This window comes from Columba livia, chromosome 3 (genome assembly GCF_036013475.1).
Source record: "Columba livia isolate bColLiv1 breed racing homer chromosome 3, bColLiv1.pat.W.v2, whole genome shotgun sequence".
Taxonomy (NCBI): domain Eukaryota; kingdom Metazoa; phylum Chordata; class Aves; order Columbiformes; family Columbidae; genus Columba; species Columba livia.
In genome coordinates this window covers 52,529,440-52,549,421 of record NC_088604.1, presented here as the reverse complement: position 1 = coordinate 52,549,421, position 19,982 = coordinate 52,529,440, and the positions used below count along the sequence as shown (strand labels likewise).

The 19,982-nt window shown below is 40.5% G+C and overlaps 1 protein-coding gene across 2 annotated transcripts in view; it reads left to right on the top strand.

Annotated features, from left to right (window-relative positions):
• CEP85L (centrosomal protein 85 like) overlaps positions 1 to 19,982 on the top strand; it is a 150,379-nt gene that overhangs the window by 7,204 nt on the left and 123,193 nt on the right. The window contains exon 2 of one of the 2 annotated variants that reach the window (XM_065056745.1): positions 12,270 to 12,370. The exons of the other annotated variant lie outside the window; for it this stretch is intronic. Within the exon in view, the coding sequence (XP_064912817.1) occupies positions 12,328 to 12,370 (43 nt within the window). The 5' untranslated portion in view covers positions 12,270 to 12,327. The remainder of the gene's footprint in view (positions 1 to 12,269; positions 12,371 to 19,982) is intronic. 2 annotated transcript variants of the gene reach the window in all.

The following is a 19,982-nucleotide window of genomic DNA, read 5'->3' as shown; positions in this document are numbered from 1 at the left end:
ACCAAAAGGCCAGCTGCCTTTGTAGCCAGTCCCGTCCTGTCGCTCAAGTGGTTGCAATTGGAGCTTTCAGCACATAATTCAGAGTTGGTGTGATGAGGAGGGTGTTACAGTTTCACATAATAGAATTTGGTTTTACTTTAATTTACAAAGCAGAACATTATATGCAGTTAGGCACAAAAACTCTCCTAAAAGAGCTTTGCTTCCAGGCCGAGAGGTGAATTTACTCCTGTGGTGGCTGCAGTGCTGTAAAAGCGCATCTTTCCATTTTACATGAACTGACACCTTTCAGAATGGTGCCGTCCATACTCATAAGTTCAGCTTCCCAAAGCTCCTGGGGGCAAAGCTGAAGGGCAGCACCATGGAGGGGAGTGGAGAGGAACAGAGAGGACCACAGGCACAGAGGTCCCATAACAAGAGGAAGCTGCTTCTCTGAGCAAATGCTCAAGTAAAGCAGATCATGAGAAAGTGAAGCCACGAGGAGAAGCCACGACCCCAGAAGAGGACATAGAAGTGAAGCGAGGAGGAAGCTAAGAAGAGGATGTGATTGACCAGAGATGGGCATGGCACGGGGAAATAACAGCCAGGCTCATGAGAGAAACAGAGCAGAAAAAATGCGAGCAAAGAGTTAGTCTCATTAAAAAACACAAACTATAAAAATACGTGCCCAAATGACAGAACTGTGTGTGAATATTTCTAGCAGTTACAGTTTTGAATATATATTTCTAAAAGCATAGCAGTATGATTTTACCATATTATTATTTAAAAAGCTTTTGCCTAGCTCATCTGGACAGTATCCACATAAGAGTAGTAATGTGTGTTTAGATCCTTTGTTTTGGACAGCTGTTTTACGCATATGAAAGAAACATGTCTCTGGTGAGCAGTACTGCTAGAGATGGTGAGGATGAGCAACACTGTGTTGATATTCCGGCTCCATGGGCCCCAGCCAAGAGGTTGAAGTTACACAGAGGAGGAGTGACAGAAAGATTCTTCTCTGCAAAAGCTGCAGGGCTTTTATTCTCCTTTTATTCTGTGCTTTTAAGCCTGGGAAACAGAGTAGATGTCATGAGGGCCATGCTTACCACATCAGGTCCCATGGCCTGGCACTGGCATCTGGAGGAGGACCCTTCCTGGTGTGGAGGCCAAGTGTTGTGTAGCACCCTCATGGGGGTCTGCATCTCATCCTGTGGCACCTGTCTCACCATCCTCCCCAGGGCCAGGGACCAGTGAGATCCCATGGTCACACCTTGGGGAGATGCGGAAAAATTGCATATCCTGAGTTAAAATCTGGGACAAAATAGTGTTCTGAAAACCTAGAGCAGCACGCTCAAACATGGCTGTGTTTTCCAGGGCTGGTCACTCTCTGTGTCTCCAGCCAGGCCAAATATCTCCTCAGACTTCCCTCAGGTTTAACTGATGGTTTCCTGGAATTTCCCATTACTTACATCAGGAGAAAAATGCATTTGACAAGACTTATATAAAAGATAATGAAGTTCGCTAAACTGGAAATTCCTTTGTTTGTCTAACTGTGATCGTCATGGGGCAGTTCAGGGGAAAGTCAGGACGCTCACAGGACACAGGCTGCTGTGCTGGTCCATGGCTGGGGCCATCACTGGCTGCAGTGAGCCCTGGAGAACTAAGAAAGTGGGTGACTGAAACAGGGACCTGGGCTGGACACCAGAATCGTGTGAAGGACACTGAGCTTTGGGGCAGAGGAGAAGCTGGGCTGGAGGATGGCTGAGCACTGTCCTCATATGGATTGCTGGAGTAGAGGTCCCTTCTCTCCTGTTCCTATCTCAGTCTATTAGTGATTCTGGTTTTAATTTTGCTAAAGCACAGAATGAAACATGGGTTGTACCAACTCATATGGTTTCTAATTTGGCTTGTACATTGATACATGGAAGAAATTAGTGCCTGCTTAGCCAGGATGCGAACATGTAGTTCGTTAGCCGCTTTGTACTGTATTCCTTATGGATGTTCTTAGTATACAATAAATATTACCATAACTTACTCTGCTTTCATGGTGACCATGCAATAGCCTAGTGCAGACTAGCTTGTGGGCTGTAAATTCACACTCTCGCTACTGCATCCTAACTTACCCACTGAAGACAGACCCTGACTCAAATCAGCACCACTTCTCTGCATAAGGGAGGTTTATTTGCTTTTACTTAGAGTTCCTATATGATAAGGCTGCAGCTGGAGCATTTAAGTGGTTTTATAATAGAAGCAGAATAATAATAACAACTAATTGAAATGGAATAAATTGTTTGTGTCATTGTAAGCATGATGGCAGATGAAGTAATGATTTCCCTTCATTTGTAAGCTATTAAAGGCCCAGTTTCAGTCTTTTAATTTCTTAATTCATAGGCAGGAGAATGGTTGTGGGTCTTTTTTTTACTTCCAACCTGCCACGGATGAGGTACAGTTCTTCCACTGGTATCTAAGCAGCATGTTGTGTTTCAGCTGGAGGAATCTGCCATTTATGTTTCCTAAGCCCTGCTTGCTTCTTGTGTGTCAGGGAGCTTTTGGCTCACGCTACCGGGACTTGAGGAAGTAATTGTGAAGCCAAGTGATGAGATAGGAGGCATCTTACTGCAGTCTATTCTCAATTTGGCCCGAGCTCCTGTATTTGTAGGACTTGCAGAGCTATTTGCGAGAGCCAGGAATGCTGCTATGGAGACAGCCAGTCCCTCCTTCCCCAAGCTATGAGCGAGGCATTGCTTGGAGGCATTTTTCCAGGGGAGGGGTTTTAGTGGGATAAACAAGCACCCCAAACAGTCCCCTGTATTGGTCATGGAAGGGGGATAAACATTTACTTGTTGGAATTAATCAAGGCTATAAAGGCAGAGGTAATTAACTCCATGTTTGATTAGATGATTATGGCTGTGAAAAAGAATGTTCCATGGGTTAATAGTATCCCGCGGTATATGAATGCCAACACCAAATTAAATAGCTGGTAAAAAAAAAAACGCTGAGGCAAAGAGGTAAAACCACACAGTATGTAACACACATGCTTGTAGTAGCATGAATATATTTTGTCATGGAAAAAGCCTGAAAGGGCTTGAATATTATTATCTGAGGCTGGGAAGTGATACTTGACCACTCTGTCATTAATCAAATACCACATTTTGAGTTCTTTTTTTAAAGACCATTTATTTCTCTATAGCCTTACAATCATAAAAATCCCCTTTTTATTTAAGAATCAGCTAGTTTTAAAATAATATTACTTGTAAATAATGCTAGCTCCCTAGCAGCTCCACAGACAGGACTATACTCTGGTATCATTGCAAGGTAACATCAGAGAAATGGGTCTTTTTCACAGGATAATGGTCCTGCTGATACATAAATATTCTGACATTTATGGAAAAATATATGTCAAGGCAAAGGCAACGTGTTCATGTTCATAGCAAATAACAACATAATTTCTAGAGCAATGTATAATTGTGTGCTTTGGGGGAAGTCCTTGTTTATACCAAGTCTTCTTCCTCCTCCTGAATGACCTCAGTGTAAATGAAGATGAAGCTTTTACTCAGTAGCTGCTGGTGAAGCTGTGGGTGGTTTTCCTTCTGTGTCACTACACACCACCTGCATTCCACCTGCATTCTGAATGATGCTCTTCTCTTTGGTTAAAATATAAAGTTATCTAGAAATGTAAAGATGCCATCGCACTCAGGCAATGTTACCCAATCTATCACTCTCTCCTCACTCTCCTTGGCAGCTGCTGGGGAGAAGACACCCGCTGCTACCACTGCCTCTAAGAGTGTATCTGCTATGGTCCCTCCTCCTGATGTATGTGCAGATTTGTCTTATCAGCTTAATAAGTCTTAATTTTTATCACTGTTAAAAATGCATCTCTATTTAAGCTAGTCATTTTCAATGGTCTTCTCAGTTTGCCATGAGCTTTAGCATGTACCTTTGCAGAAAGGAGACATAGTTTGCGTGGTTTACAGATGAAAAGCACTTACAGGTACTATTTTTAGGGCTTTGTAAGTTCTGTTTTTTATTTGCCTATGCTTTAAAATGTAATAGATGATAAAGCAATGTATCCCAACTGCAGGGTTTTTTTTTCCCATTGATAATGTGAGATAGATTACATAAAAGCAGTTTTGACTAGCTATGGATTAAGAGGAAACCTAATTTTTGCAAGAGAAGGTTTATATGAGGTGGCTTCTTCCTTACCTGTGATACAGCTAGTCACAGCCCTTTAGCACCTTATTAGAAAGCAGAGGTTTTGTAGATGTAGTAAATAGGGTCAGATATCCTACTCTATCATAATTTAAATCCAACCAAAATATGTGCAAAATGTGAATGTGAATATGTGAAATTCATATGTTCAAATTTTAAATTTTTAAAGTGTGAAAATAAAATAAGGCTTAATACAGTAAACACCTACACAAGTGCAGGAGATTGTGAGTCAGTGTCATTAAACTTTTTTTTTTTAAGATGGAAAAGTACAGCTGTAATGCAAAAATATCTAGATTTTTACACTTATTAAATACAGCTCATGTTGTATTTGATCAAAAGGAATTACCTTTTGAAGGAAGAGCTCTGCTGCTGTTACTCTGGTGGGTCAAGCTTGATCAACAGAATGAATGGAAGTTTTCCGTGTAGCCAAAAGGACTTCCTAAGTTCAAAATGTGTTCCATGCAGATTGGAAAATTGCGATTGATAGCTGAGCAGAAAGAAAACAAGAGAGTCAGAATGTACAGTATGCATTTACACACATGAATTCATGTTCTTTCTTATCTCCACTCTTTATGTCCATGTTGCAAACCTTGTGCTATGGAACTTGTGTCTGAATGCACCACACCAGTGCAATTACACTGATACTGCAAACCTCCATGTCAGAACTGCTCCCAGTCGTGAAGGAGTTGGGCAGGCATGGTTGCAAAAATAAGCCACATTTCAGGAGCTGTCTTTCATATCAGGAATGTTGTGTTGGGCTCTAATGTCACCAAGCGAAGCCATGAAAGGGATGTGTTGCTCTATGACAGAGGCTATGGAGAGAAAACAGAGAGAAAACATTTGGGGCAGTGCAAAGTGATAAAATTCCTGATGTGTTTGGTAGCATTGGCTTAGGTTCATGTCAGGGGCCTGGTCTTGGTCTAGGGTTTGGGGTTTTTTTTTATCCTGTTCCTAATTTTTCCTAAGCATGTCAGATACCACTCTGTACTAGGCTGTTATTTCACAGTCCTGATGTCAGCATACCCGCTCTGCCTGAGATCGTGGCAAGAATGTAGAATCGTTTCCTGAGAAGTGCTATAAGCTGTCTTGTTTGAGACATTTGAGAGGATGCTGGAGAAAATGATGTCGTATAAAGAAAAATAAGGATATTTTGCAGGGGGTGAACTATGTCATCAAGTAAGTTTCTTTTGTGATTCTTTGAGCTAAAGAACAGGATCAGAAACAAAAATAATATCATAGAGCTTTCAGAAAAGGAAATGTCTTTTTTGGTTCCAGTAATATTAAAGAAGACTGAAAACGGAGAAACTGTAATTGTTGCCATCATTTTTTCACTGAAGTCAGATATTGTAGCTAGCAATACGCTTATGTAACACTGTCTAAAATGTCTTTGTGCTTGGAAAAGGTCATAAGGAAATGACTTTGAAGCTTAATCAGTGGAAGTAGAGGACAGTTTCTGTATTTCATTATAAATCCAGTTTAAATCCATTGAGGTCAGTAGAGTTGCTTGAGTTTTACAGTAGAGTAAGTGTGTGCAGAATACGGCTCCATGATTTTAAACGTGCTTTTTTTCCCTTGTGCAACTTGTACAGAATAATTTCAAAGAAAAGTCTCCAAATGCAAAGCCATAAAACAATATCTATAGGACAAAAGGTGAAAAGCTTAACATTGTTTAGTATACAAAATATTTTCTAGTGTTTCCTAAAACAGTCTAAAAACCTATTGAACATTTTATGTAGGGATTACAGTGACTGGTTTTTGTATGTAGGACATTTTAGCATACGATTTACAAGTACAGCCTTGCTGTCTCTATAGTGGTGTTTATCTTCTTGATGCCTTATATATTTTTGTGATCTGTAGGCAAACTAATGAATCCTTTGGAGAAGGAGCAGCTCTCCAGAGGAGCCTGTTTTTTTCTTTTGAGCTAGTTAGATCTCTGCATTTGTTTGGTTTAGGTTTTGGCACTTAAATAATGGAAAGCACTTTCACTGTCTCAGATCACACAGAGGAATTGGCCAGGCCCTTTGCTTCAGGATGTAAATGTGCTATCAGCGATGCTGGGGAAGCAGAGGCAGCAAGAGGAGACTTTCAGCACAAGTGGTCTGTCTGTTTTCTGAAGCAGCTGAGAGCGAAATGTTGAACCTGTAAAACAAATCCTGCACATCTGTATAATTGCTTATGAAGATTACAATAAAAAGTGAGACTTGAACAGAGGAAAAACTTAAACCCCAGAAGTAACAGAAGAGAAATCACATTTGGATTCATAAGGTTTATATACAGGTCTGGGTCAAAATTTTCACAGAAGTCCCTAGATTTAGATCCTAAGCCTGAGATAGTTTCAGTACTAAGGAATGGTGCAAAATAGAAAAGAGGGGAAAGAAAACCAGAAAGCTGTCGGTGGAAGGTAGACATGGCCCATCTCCCCTGGGATTCCTGTGTGGCTTCTTCTAGATGGGACCTATCCTATAGACCATGACCACTGCTGAGCACGCTGCCACTGCTGCTGGAGCCTGATTCATGTACAAAAAGTGATCTGGAAGTAACAGATAAAACGACAGGAAGGTTTTCTTCAGTGCTTTTATTTGGGGGATGCATTAGGCTGTGCAAAATTCAAAGGGGTGTGTTTTCCTGTTTCTCTAATGATGAGTTTTACAGTGTGCAAATATGGGAGGTGCACATACCTGCCGTCATTTTTCCTGCAGAAGCATCATGGAGCGGACAGATAAAATGATACAGCTACTTGATTTAGGAGTGTTATTTAAAGGTAAAGAGTTCAACAACACAAGTGACTGTTAAATTCATTGCCAAATACAATAGCTTTTTGTGAGTGTTCTACGAAAATAATCATAAACGTGTTTGTCTAAAGTCTCTTCTGTTTGTATGTTTTGCTATCTTGCTATAAATATTAAAAAATGCCCTTCTTCCTGGGAAAATTTACTGTGATAATCACTTTTGGAGCCAGATAGCATCCGGTTCGGAAGACAAGGTGCAGCTGTGCTGTCTCAGGAGGAAAGGACAGTGTTCCCAGGCATTTTCCGGCCCAGGAGGAACGCAGCTCTTGTCAAAAAGCCTGCTGCTCTGAGGGTAAAGCTTGTATCTCTTTTGGCTGGACACCTTGCTGCTTGGCAGTGGCTCTGTGCAAGGCAGCAGGAGCAGTGCTTGCATGCTTTCTGGCAGGATTCTCCAGCAGAAGACTGTTTGACTCACTGAAACCAAGGCTTCCCACAGCAAGATGTCCATTTTGCTTGCAAGTTCAGCAAAGAAGCAAGCGGGGAGGCAGCCTGGCTCAGAGGTGACAGCACAGGTGATGTGGCTCAGTGCCCCCAGCTCTGCATGCTGCCAGACACCTCAGCTCCAGGGGTTCCCCAGGCAGGACAGGGGGCAACTGTCCCCGCAAGGCGGGAGGCTGGGAAGGCAACTACAGGGAAGCTTTGGGGCTGGGGAATTTGGCAGGCAAGCTCCCGTGCAGCAAGGCTTCCTGCGACACTGGGCAGCGCAAGGAACAGCTTACCTGTTTGGAAACCCAGGGATCTGCTCATCCCTACTGAGAATAAGGCCACATCTAAACTGATCTTGATTTACTCCCTCCAGGAAAAACAAAAAAAAAAGTTATCACACTAGTGCTAGGTATCAATAAGGGCACTAATAATGCCAATCTAGGAATGGGGGTGGGACATTCATACTCCTTTAAGCTGAGCCTAGTCACAGAATCACAGAATGTTGTGGATTGGAAGGGACTTCAAAAGATCATCTAGTCCAATCCCCCTGCCGGATCAGGAACACCCAGATGAGGTTACACAGGAATGTGTCCAGGTGGGTTTTGAATGTCTCCAGAGAAGGAGACTCCACAACGCCCCTGGGCAGCCTGTTCCAGTGCTCTGTCACCCTCACTGTGAAGACGCTTCTTCTCAAATTCAAGTGGAACCTCCTGTGTTCCAGTTTGTACCCATTGCCCCTTGTCCTACCATTGTTTGTCACTGAGAAGAGCCTGGCTCCATCCTCATGACACTCACCCTTTATATATCTGTAAACATTAATGAGGTCACCCCTCAGTCTCCTCTTCTCCAAGCTAAAGAGATCCAGCTCCCTCAGTCTTTCCTCATAAGGCAGATGCTCCACTCCCTTAATCATCTTTGTTGCCCTGCATCTGTCCTATGCATGCAACATTTTCTATCAGTTACTTGATAACCCATCACCCAGTGATTTGTTGATTTGGGATGTCTGCAGTGATTGTTCTGGTAAAGCAAGACAAGGGAATTTTTGATAACAAGTTTCTGAAAAACTAGAGATGGATCTTCATTAGGGATGTATTCAGATTGTGAAATGATCTGATACATTTTAAAAAGTCTTATTTTACTAGACTTAATACTGTACTGATAGTACTGATGTAGCTTGTGGAAATCAGTTTACATTTCATGTAAATGAGTGAGAGATTTGTTGATAGTCTAGAATCTATTACCTCTTAAGTAGTGGTTACCTTACAGACATGGCAATGTCAATGTAAGGTCTTGTGATGCAACAGGTTTTGCAATATAATACCAGCTGTCTGCTGGAAATCAGACTAAGATTATATACATCTCTCTTTATAGACCAGTGACTATGTGTCAATGGCAACATCTTTTGTTCAGTGACCTGGAACCTGATTTGTAAATGCATTTGTCTGATTTTATGTTCATGTGCATCCTTTGTGCTTTTTAGTGCATGAGCACTGATGTGAATGTGCTTTGTGAAGCAAGCACTTTGACTAATTTGAACTTGTGTAAATATTTTACTTTATCTGTTCTAAGTTATTTATTTCAGATAACTACATTTTCTTGCTTGTCCAATATGAAAACTCACCAATTGACTCACACTTTGGTGCTGTGACACCAAATTACTACAACTTTAACCCTCCATGGAAACATTTGTGTGCAGCAGCATTTCTATAGACATTTTAAAGTTGCATTGTGTAGTAAATACACTGTTCAGTGACTATTAGAAGCTATTAAAGTAAAAATGTAATGAAAAAATGTAAATATTAAGCAAGTATAATTCACTTAAGAGCCAAAGCCATACTTCCTCATGATTTTCCAGAAAAAATTTTGTATGCCAGAAAGCTCATACGTAAAGATAAACTGTAATAATGACATAAAAGCAAGAGAAGCTTTTCCTCTTTCCGAAAAGAAAGATACTAACAATTTCTGGAAATCAAAGCCTCTGATTAAGGTCCGTTTTCTTTAAGAGCTACAAAAAATTCACCAAATTCCTCCATCTCCTTCCTTGATTTCTTGAAAGCATGCAGGAAACAGTTTTTAGATAGATTGTCAGAGCATTTTTCTGCAGTCTTTTTTTTTTAATCTGCAAACGGGGAAAATGTGAATTATTTTTTAATCTACATTGCCAGCAAGGGTACAGTCTATAACTACAGCTGCTGTAAGTAACATTTATAATGGATGATACTGCCAAAAGAACAAAACTTTGAGTGCCACCTTAGTTGTCTGGTTACATTTTCCATTTTTCAATATGTAAATGTGAAGAAAATAAGAAAACAAAGGGCATAAATCCTCAATGTGTCTTTTAGCAGCAACTTTCAAACTAATTGCGTGAAGAATGATATGCAAAAGGTCATTACACAACATATCAGCCAGTAGAATGTCATCCTCCCAGCACAGTTTAGGGCAGGGGGATTACAACAACTGTCTTGTGCCTTGGCCAGTCTTTCATTTGGCCTCTAACTTGAAAGAGGCGTGAGTTCTAGATTAGACATCCAATGTATTACATGCTTTTGTGAGTAACCCTGATTACTTTTAAATGACTTGTGTTGTGTGGCTTATTCATATTCTGTACGTCCTCAGATGGTTCCTTACAAAGCCATTGCAAGGAGAAGAGCTGCGGATCCCTGTGCCTTTGTCAGATCACGAGGGAGCCTGTGCCAGGCAGGGTTTGTAGTTGGCTCCGCTCCCCTCCTGGTGCCCGGCTGTGCACACAGTGGTCAGGCACACAAACAGGCAGCATTTGGGAGGCGAAGTTGTCTGCGGAATACTTTTTAAAAGGTTGCCTGGTGCTTCCGCTGGGAAAGGGTTCACTGTCTCTCTAGGGAGGACACCAATTAAGACAGCGAGAAAAACATTTTCTGGTGAAGTCTGTAAGTGAAATAGTAAGTGAATGCCTCAAAGCAGTGCCTGCACAAAGAGCCTGTGTCGGCTCCTTGGGATCCAGCCGTACAGCATGGACACCATTCTCAAACGAGGTTATAAAGTGCTGGGGAATTTCTGGTCAGATTGACACTCTACTTTCTGGTCTGTTGACTACATCTTCTTTCTGCAGGCTGCAAAGCTGCATCTAAATACAAATCCCTCAGAGCAATTAGATTTTTTCCACACAACCTGAAAACAAGCATCCCAGCTTGCTCTCTTATGTGGAAAACTGCATGTTTTGCAAATAAACCCCAGCTGGGTTGCGGCGACTTTGCTGTCAGGAAGGTTTTCATTGGTGTGCACTGAAAATCTGGAGGCTGTCGTGCTCAGTACCCATGCTCTGTTTTTTAGCAGGGTTTTTCTTCCTTCAGCCGGAGCTGGGAACACTGACATTCACCCAGCATGTTTCCTCTGTGCTGAATTCCTCTACGTTGAATGACTAACAAGAGACCAAGGAACACTGTGAAGATATCTTTTCATTGCTTCTGCTCAGATTTTCCATTCATTGCCAGCACACAGCATCCATTTCCAGCAGTAAATGTCAGGCACACAATAGCTCTGCTGTCGGTGTGAAAACCTAGCTTAACTAGAGGAGGCATAAAAGATCAGAGCACATCCTCCGTGTGTAAAACCGTATAGTCCAAAATATGTCCCATACTGGCAATTCGAAATAGATTTATTACACAGGGTTGTATTCTAAGGCTTCATTGTCTGCCTGCATCAAATGCTACTTTTTCTTTTTTTTACTTGAACCATCTTTACATGTCTAGGCTGATTATGGTCTGTACTTGGCCAACAGAAGGCAGCATTTGAAGGAAAATTTGCAGACTACAGACCTGACTACATGTGGTCTTCACCTGGTTGAAAAGTGGCTGCGTGAACGTTAGGAAGTTCTGGGGTTGTTCTTTATCCAGCTTGGAGCAGACTATTCCAGAGGTCACGTTTAAGCAAGCAGGAGATGTGAGGGACAGCAATAGAAGATGTTATAGGACAAAAGAAAGCAGAACCAGCAATGTCTCAGTAAAAGGTAATGTTAAAAACAAAACAAAACAAAGAAAACACACACACAAACCAACCAACCGAAAAAAAAATCCACTAGGGAATGTGTTTGAGGTCAGTGTCTGAACCAGGGGCAACACTCAAATAAAAATCTGAATCTTTTGCCTTGTAGTTCGACCTTCACTGCATAGCCTGTAAACTGATTTAAAAGCAGGATAATTCCTCAGTGCAGAAGTGTTTCAAGTATATGAGAATAGTTCTCCAGCTTTATATAGTAAGGGTCACATAAAATCTGATTTGAAAAGTAATATAGCGTGCAATTAATAAATGATATGCTCTGACATTTGGCGGTGTTTGTGAGATTTAAGTCTATTTCTGGTGCAGTGTAGGCTTAAATAGCCAAGTGGTGTTTATAGGAGATGGGCTGCTGCATTCCTTTTCAGTTTGCTAATATGCACTAGTCTACCAAAGTGAGCCAGCCCTGTGCTGAATAAACATTTGTGACTCTGTTCATCTATAGGATGATGTGAATAGACCATCTTACCTTCACTGTAGATCTATGCATACATCACGTCTTAAATTGTGAAAAAAGAAAATGGAATTTAAACTATTTGACCGTGCTTTTTGGACACATGCTCAGCCTGTGTTTACACCTTAGTTTACCTAGTTGAAACCCGAACCAAAAATAATCCATAGCTGGAAAACCTTTGTGATGGACACTGTAAAATTCCAGCGAGGTGTTTGTGAGGCATAGTTTATTCTTGTAAAACACTTTAGGATCTTTGTTTTAAATGTGTTTAAACCACAAACGGTATTAAGTGTTCGCTCAGTACTTTCAGTGTTGCTTCATTACATTAAGAAATGGGGGCTTGTCATTTTGAGTGGATTACCATGGAAAACTTTTGTTCTGTACAGTTCTCCAGCTGGAGAACAGGAACATGAGTTCTCTTGTACTGCTGAATACACTAGAGAGATGAGGATACCGAGCTGTATAGCACCACCACCAAGCAGAAAAGGTAGGGGAAAAGCCTCATCTGGGTGTTCCTGCTCCGGCAGGGGTGTTGGACTAGATGATCTTTTGAGGTCCCTTCTAATCCCTGACATTCTGTGATTCTGTGAAAAATCATCTTTTATGACTGGACTGACATTCAGTCACTAGAAAAAAATAAAGCTAAGACAATGGGGCAAATGTTAATGATTCTTCCTCTTCAAGATAATTTTGGCTTGTTACACAGTGATTATAAATCCAAAGTACTTTGGCAGATTGTGAGAAAGATTGGAATTTGAATGTAGATTCTGCTCTCCGTTTTAAAGTTGTTCCCTTTCTCTTCAGTGACCTGGACAATCCCCCCCAAAAACAATGACTGGACTTTTCTAAATGCAGTTAGTGCCACATTAGGAGGTATCAAACTTTTTTTCAGAATTCTGCTTCCGGTCTCAGAAAATTCACATCCCTTCTACTTCAGGAAGGTGCTGAGCCAAAGCCCCTGGTAGTTTCTTGGATCTTGCCTGGGTAGTAGCTCAGTGAAAAACTTCATCCAGCTCTGCTAAAGCAGCTCCCTCCTACCCATTTACTGAGAATCATTTCAGCTGAGATTATTGCTGTGATCAGTTAATTAAGACAGATATAAGCATGCAGAGAGACAAGGCACAGTTTTCACTTCTGGCATCTGGGTCTTCAGAGGGAAAATGTTAATACGTGGTACTATCTTGCCACTTGCTTGAAGACTGTTTCACTGTGCAGGGGGACTCTGTAAGTGGAAATGCCAACCTCTGGAAGTGGCTTCCTAATGGAAACAAGGACAGATCACAAACAAAGTAACTGAAGTAGCTGCTTCATTGATTATATTAATGCCCAGAAGGAAATATGTCCATTACTTCTTTTTATTTTTTTCCCCATGGCTTTTTATTGTATCTTTCTGTCATTTAACGATGATCCATATACAAGGAAGGCTAAGGACAATGCAAGCTGGGGGAGGGAAATCATTGTCTTTCAGCAATGTCCTTCTGCTTTCAGGCTAGCTGGGATTGTTTTCCCTCTTTCTTAGAAGCCTCTATGTATAGCAAACAAGCAGGCTCGGCTGTTTGGTTTGAATTTCTCTTTGTCTGTTTACTGTGACAAAAAAGAGCTCAGCTTGTAAGCAAACTGCAAAGCATTGAGCAAGGATGTGCGTGGAAGGACAGGAACAGCTGAGCCTTCTGGAGGCTCTACAGTCTGCTGATTAGTGGGGGCTCCAGGCGGATTTTGCTTACAGTTATCTGTATGTGATTTATGTGCGTGTCCAATTTTATAACTTATTCCAAAGAGGAATCAGTGCAATGCTACTCTCCAAACTTCCCTGTCCCCCTCTCCAAGACAAATAAATTGTCTCTCCAAAACTCTATGTCCTTCCTTCCTTCCTCTCTTCCTTCCTTCCTCTCTTCCTTTCCTTATTTCTTCCACTTTTTCTTTCATCATCTTTTTATTTCCTTCTCTTCCTTTTTTCTTTCACTTTCTAAGTCTCTACTTCTTTGTCTCTCATTTTTTCTTTTGCCTTCTTTTTAATTATCTCCCCCTTTTTTTATTTCTGTCTCATTCTTTCTTTCTCTCTCTTTCTCATTCTTTCTCTCATTCTGTTTTTTATTCTCTTTCTGAAAGCCACTACATTCTTATGGAGGGGACAAATAACCTTTGGGTTTTTTTACTGCCTTCTGAAACACTTTGTATGAAGAGAGCTCATGATCTAAATGCAAGTCTTGCGATGTTTTGACCCTATGTGAGTTTAGCAAATCAGTCATCAGCTTAATGTGGAACAGGATTTGCCCCCCAAGATGAATTTCAGTTCTGACTGCCCAGACTACATGAAAGCAAGCAAGAAAAGAAAGACTCATTGCTCTATTCATTTGTCTCCCTAAAACTTTTATATCAAAGAAAGTGTGAACACTTTCTGAAACAAAGAGTTTTTGAGAACATAAAAACTCTAGAAGCTGATACTGACAAATTTCTAAAAAGGCATTACTTAATAGTACAGATGTAAGTTTCTTTGTAGCATCCAGAAAATTGTATTTGACTGTTGCTATTTAGCGAGAACTGACAACACACTTAGTGCTGTTGGAGAAGCAAATAAAAATTCAGGGCCTCCTACCAAGAGCCTGTTTCTTGTTTCTGAAAAGCTAACTATGTTTTAATTGTGGTCTGGAAGTTAATGTTATTTCAGAATTGTCTTCTTAATTCCCATCATTCCTATCACATAGATGTGGAATATCACGCTCTTCACTATATTGCCCATTACTCTCTTCATTACCATCTGTTGAGGACCCAAAATCTGTCATGAACTGGCTGCTAATTTCAACTGCCTTTCTTTTTTTTGGATGACTGGGGAAATAAAACAAAACAACTAACCAACCCGCAACAGAAAACAACCCATCTGTATAGCTACTGAAAACTTACCTGCTGTATTAAGAGACTCCTTTCAGAGACAGAAGTCAATACTTCTGTTTAGGTCAGACAAGAATAATTGTCTTTTTTTGGGTACATCCTATACTCACCTCTTCTTTACAAGGGAAAACAGTTTTTACCTGCCAGACAGAAAAACATGTGGTGTTTGAAAAATCAAAGCTGTCTTTAATAAAAATCTCTTTTCTAGTATAACGTTTCTTTCTCTGTTAGCTAGCTATGAAGTATTAAAGTGTTCAGAAAATAGTATTTAATAGTATTATGTAAACAACTTTAATTTACAATTTTATCTATATTATTTGTCACTTTTTCTAATAGCTATGCACAGCATAGAAGTAATTGGGCTGTTTCCATTCACCCTGTGTTTTTTTAAAGGTAATTAATTTAAATAATAGACTTGAAACTGGTTAGTAATAGTGACATTACTGTTACAACAAATTCCATTTCTTGCAAAACCTCAGCTTGCCAAACTATGAATACACAATTCTATGGGTAGTAAGTACATTTAGTATTGTCTAACAGGGAAGCATTAGAACTGGAGAACCCTGAACTCCTTCCCCTACTCTATGGTGGGTTGTTGTGTGCCCAGTTTCCATCATATTTGAAATGACGACAACGGGACTCACTCCCGCTGGTTTGGAGGCGATGTCCGAAAGTGCAAGTCAGAATAAGAGCGAGAGGTTTAGAGGAGGGGCCATATGCCATGGAGGCCTGGGGGGACAGATGTTTTACACCTTCTCTTTGAAAGCCTCACCACACACACCTACACACACACATGTATTATTATCATGAATACCTCTTATAATACATTTGCCAGTTACTTCTGCAGATAGCAGCAACCCACCAAATGAGCTGCCTACTCATTTGCAGTAGTTGAGCAGGACAGAAGCGGTAGGCAGTGCCTGAATCAAAGATGAAATATGATGTGTACAGAGTAGGAGCAGACCTGCATCATGCTTGTCTCCCACCCAGCAAATGCTGCAACCTGACATGGTGACGTGTTTACAGGGGCAAGTCTCTCTCTCTTCTGTGCTGAGCAGTAAGCCCAGTCTGCCACTCATCTGTTACATTCGTAACAGTGTGGCTGACTGTCAAATCTGATGAAATTATATGGAGTTAGTTTTGTACTTGAAAATAGAGGTGATGAGGGTGGGTGGGGGAAGAGCACATTCAGAAATCTGTCTCTTTGTTCTTTGCCAAACAGTCCCACTCTCTCTCAGGCAGATTCTGCAAAGAGCTCACCATATGGGGAATGAGGGCTTGGGAAATCCTGGCCCTGAGTTCCTTCAAAAATGTGGTCTTCTGGGATGGTAAACTGTGTGACTAAGTTGCACAACTAATTGGATAATCTCTTCTGTGGTCCTAATGTGTTTATTCATCCTGCATACAGTCATCAGAGTCAGCACTGAGGTCCAGTCAGTCAAGTTACTGTTCAAGCCTTTTGCAAGCGGGCTGCGGGACCCTGGAGGTGCATCAAGCAGAGTTTCTCTGCAGAACAGAGCCACAGGGACCCTGAGCCCTTATCCTCTTCTGCACCAAACTAATAACTCGTCTCTGCTCTTTTTTTTATTAAGTCCAACCACGGCGCATCAGAGAGCTTGCAAGTCCATAGTGTGCTGCTCTGCAGGGAATTGCCATCAGGCAGGGAGGACCCGCTGCACGCACCCTGTGCCGTGTGCTGTGCAAATGTCTGAAGTGGCAGAGGTCCAGGGGCAGTAAAACCCTACATTGCACTCGCTACTTGGGAGAGCAAAAAGGATTTCTGTGGGAAATCCTTGCAGCTGTAGTTATCAGTACTCTACAAGAAAAGTCCATTTCAGTCATTGCTTGCTTGTATTTTAAGTGAAAGAGTCTTTAGCAAATTAGGCTCTTACCAGTTTGAGTACCTATATATACTTCCTGTAAAATTATATTTGAAAATCACATGAAAAATTATGCTAAAAAACCCAGTGAGGGGAAGTTAGGGACTTCATTTGATAAGGAAACAATTCACAGTTTCTCAAACTTGATAGTTGGATATATCTGATCGACCCTGTCTCACAAATTGACCTGCTAGCCCAATGAAAGTTACTGGATTTACTGACTTATCTGCTTTTTTAAAAAGAAGGAACTAATCTGCCAATATTTTATTTTCATCTGTTTTCATCCAAATCTGAGTTTGCAATAGGTCATGTTCTGTTTGTGATGGTGAGCTTCAAGAGGGTTATCTGAGGGAAACAAAATATTGATAATTCACCTGGATTTTTAAACTGTTTTGTGCTTCAGAACTGATGTGGAAATCTTGCAAGGTGAAGCTTTTTTCTGAACATTCAATGTGTCTCATGATGACATTATGAAAAAAACCCAACAACTTCTTTTCTAGTGATTTTTGATGCTTCTGCAGAGGCACTTTCAGAAATTAAAGTGCAATGCAGCAAATGCTAAATATAGACTCAAGTAAAATGGTTGGTAGTTTGTTTTACACAGCTTTGTTTTCTTACCTCTGTGCAAGGTTTGCTTACACTGAAATATATAAGTTCAAGGATATATAGCATCGAGTAGGTGTTACTGTTTGATTATGTTGTACTTTTTAGAGTTTGTTAGATGCTTCTAGGCTTTTAGATCTTTCAGATTAGTCTAGAGGTCTATTAGAGTCAACCTTCAGAGGGCACAGATTTATGTTTTAAAATTATATGTACTGGCATATCGGTAACATCTGATAGCAGTAACATAAATGCAACAAACATGTTTTTGGAATATGCAATTCAATTCATCATTTTTTAAATGAGTTCTTGAGTTCTATCCTTAAAACAAAGCAAAATATATGGTTTACTTGTATATTTAATCCAAATTTTGTGACCATATCCTTGCAGCAATTATCTTCTAATGTAGAAGTGAAAGACAAGTAGTACTTGCATGTATTTAAAGATACTTTTTACAGCTGTCTGCTTCCTTTTAATTTCTTTCTTATTTTTCTGCTCTATCTTTCAACCGCAGTGGCTGTGCTAAGTAAATATCTTGTCGTGGTGACTGCTGGGGACACATTCCAGCAGGACCAGCAGCATGAAAGTCTTGTAATCTAAGCTCAGGGATGTGTTTGAGCAAGGACTTCCATGAATGAACTGACTTCACGGAGCATTCGCTGGAGTAGTTTGCAGATAGAAGTCTTGTGTGTGACTGCTTCTTGCACTTGCTTAATGCATATTTGCTGCTGCCCGTTTTAGCTTCCTGCACCAACTGCCATGTCCTGTTTCAGTATATTTTTTGCTTTTTGTAATTTTCACATTTGGAGCATATATATAATGTTGTTTTGTAAGGATGTAGCCAGTTCTGTACTTCTAAATAAGCTATTTATCTCTTCCCACTAATGCATTTTGTTTGGGTGGTTCGCGCTATTTTTACCTTGTGAATAGACAGCAATCTGTCTTCCTTCAGAAGCTTGGGGGAACGTTCCCATGTTCTGGATGGACTGTCTGATGCTTGGCTCAGAAGACAGTAATGCTGAGAACTAAATAGTCAAAGTATAGAGCATGTTGGTACCCTACTGTCCTGTGTTAACCAGAAAATTGGAATTATGATTCTTCAATTTAATTTTAATTGATTTAACCAGATATTTGAGGTATTCAAATGGTGCACTCGTTCACTATGTGATATACAATTCTTATGCCATGGGATTCCTAAATTAGTGGGACAGCCCATAACAATTCAAGCAGCGATACTTCTACGCTTCTTTTATTTATGTACCTTTAAAGTTACATGCTCACTTAGAAGCTCAATTTCTTGTTGTTTTCTCTGTGACCAAAGATCAGGTTGCATGTTTACTAAAATGCCTCCCAGGTCAACTTGGTCACTCAAGCAATGTGGTAAAAGTAGAATACCAGATAATGATCATACAGCCAAGCCAGAGTTGCCAAGTTACTTTTAATAAACACTCTTGTCTGTGTTAATTTTAAGTCAAAAGCAAAACAGTCTAAGGATACTGTGGTGGATTCATACATATGTCATACACTAACCCTGACGTCCTGTGAAACAAAATCTGGTGGGCAGTGTGGTCAGTACAGGCTTGTACAGCCACCGTTGGCATTTCAGGCATTTTCCACCTTTTTTTGGTGAACTGGGTTTCTCTAAAGAAGTGTGTGCTATTAATCACTTTAACATGAGAATGTTATTAAAAAGACTGAAGGATATGAAGCACAGAGTATAAGCAAATTGTGCTTTGCAGTCTCAGGCATAACGAAACCAGAGAGTGTTTTCTAGGCTGCCCGTCCCATGCACTGGGATGTCCCCAGCAGGGCCGTGACTGACAGCTGCCGGCCCTCATTACACAGAGAGTGGGCTGGTTCAGAGATATCAGCAGGGGGTGTCCAGCAGGAGTCTAAAAGTGACCTTTTAAACCAGATTTTATCCTACCAGCATAAGATACCCAGTCATAGCAGGCATGAACCTCTCACTGCAGGCATGAACCTCTCTCTGCTGAGAGAAAATAAAGTATTTACTGACACATTATTATAGTATATAGTAGTGAATTACTGTAGAATCAATGCCTGTGATTTTTGTAGAATAAAAGTCAATGGAGGAAAAAATGGGGCAGAGAGCTTCAAGAAGATAATTGTATTTATAGTTAAGCATGAGATTAATTTTCCCGTCCAACTTTTACATATGGGCATATGACAGCACTGAACTGACTAAACTGAGCACTGGCAAAACTCCATTGACTTTACTGAAATTTCATCCCTTTGCAGTAATACTGGGTTTGGCTCAAACGCAAGTGACCAGATAATGTTCTGACTGGTAATGTTCATAGGTCATATTTCTGACTTGGAGTAAACAAACTACATATTTCAGGCTATAAGCAGATAATGATGGCCACTTGGAAGAAATTTCCATTTCCAAGTATTCACACAATGTTGCATTGCTGGCTGACTGCATTCTAGTGTGTTTGGCCTTCCTGTATATGATCACTTGTAGTTTTAAATTCTGTATTTTTCAAAAGTTATAGAATTTGGCAGTGATGTTTGTTGCAAAACGGGATTTGTTGCTTTTCGTGCCAAAGCAGAGATGGAGCAGGGACTCTCACTGCACAGTTGGATCCTTTGTTTTAATGCACAAGGGGATGTGCTTTTTGATTAACCTTTAAAGCAGGTAGGTTTTAAACAAGTCAGGCTAAATGCTGTTTTGTGCTTCTAGTATGGCAGTTACTTCACATCTGAGGT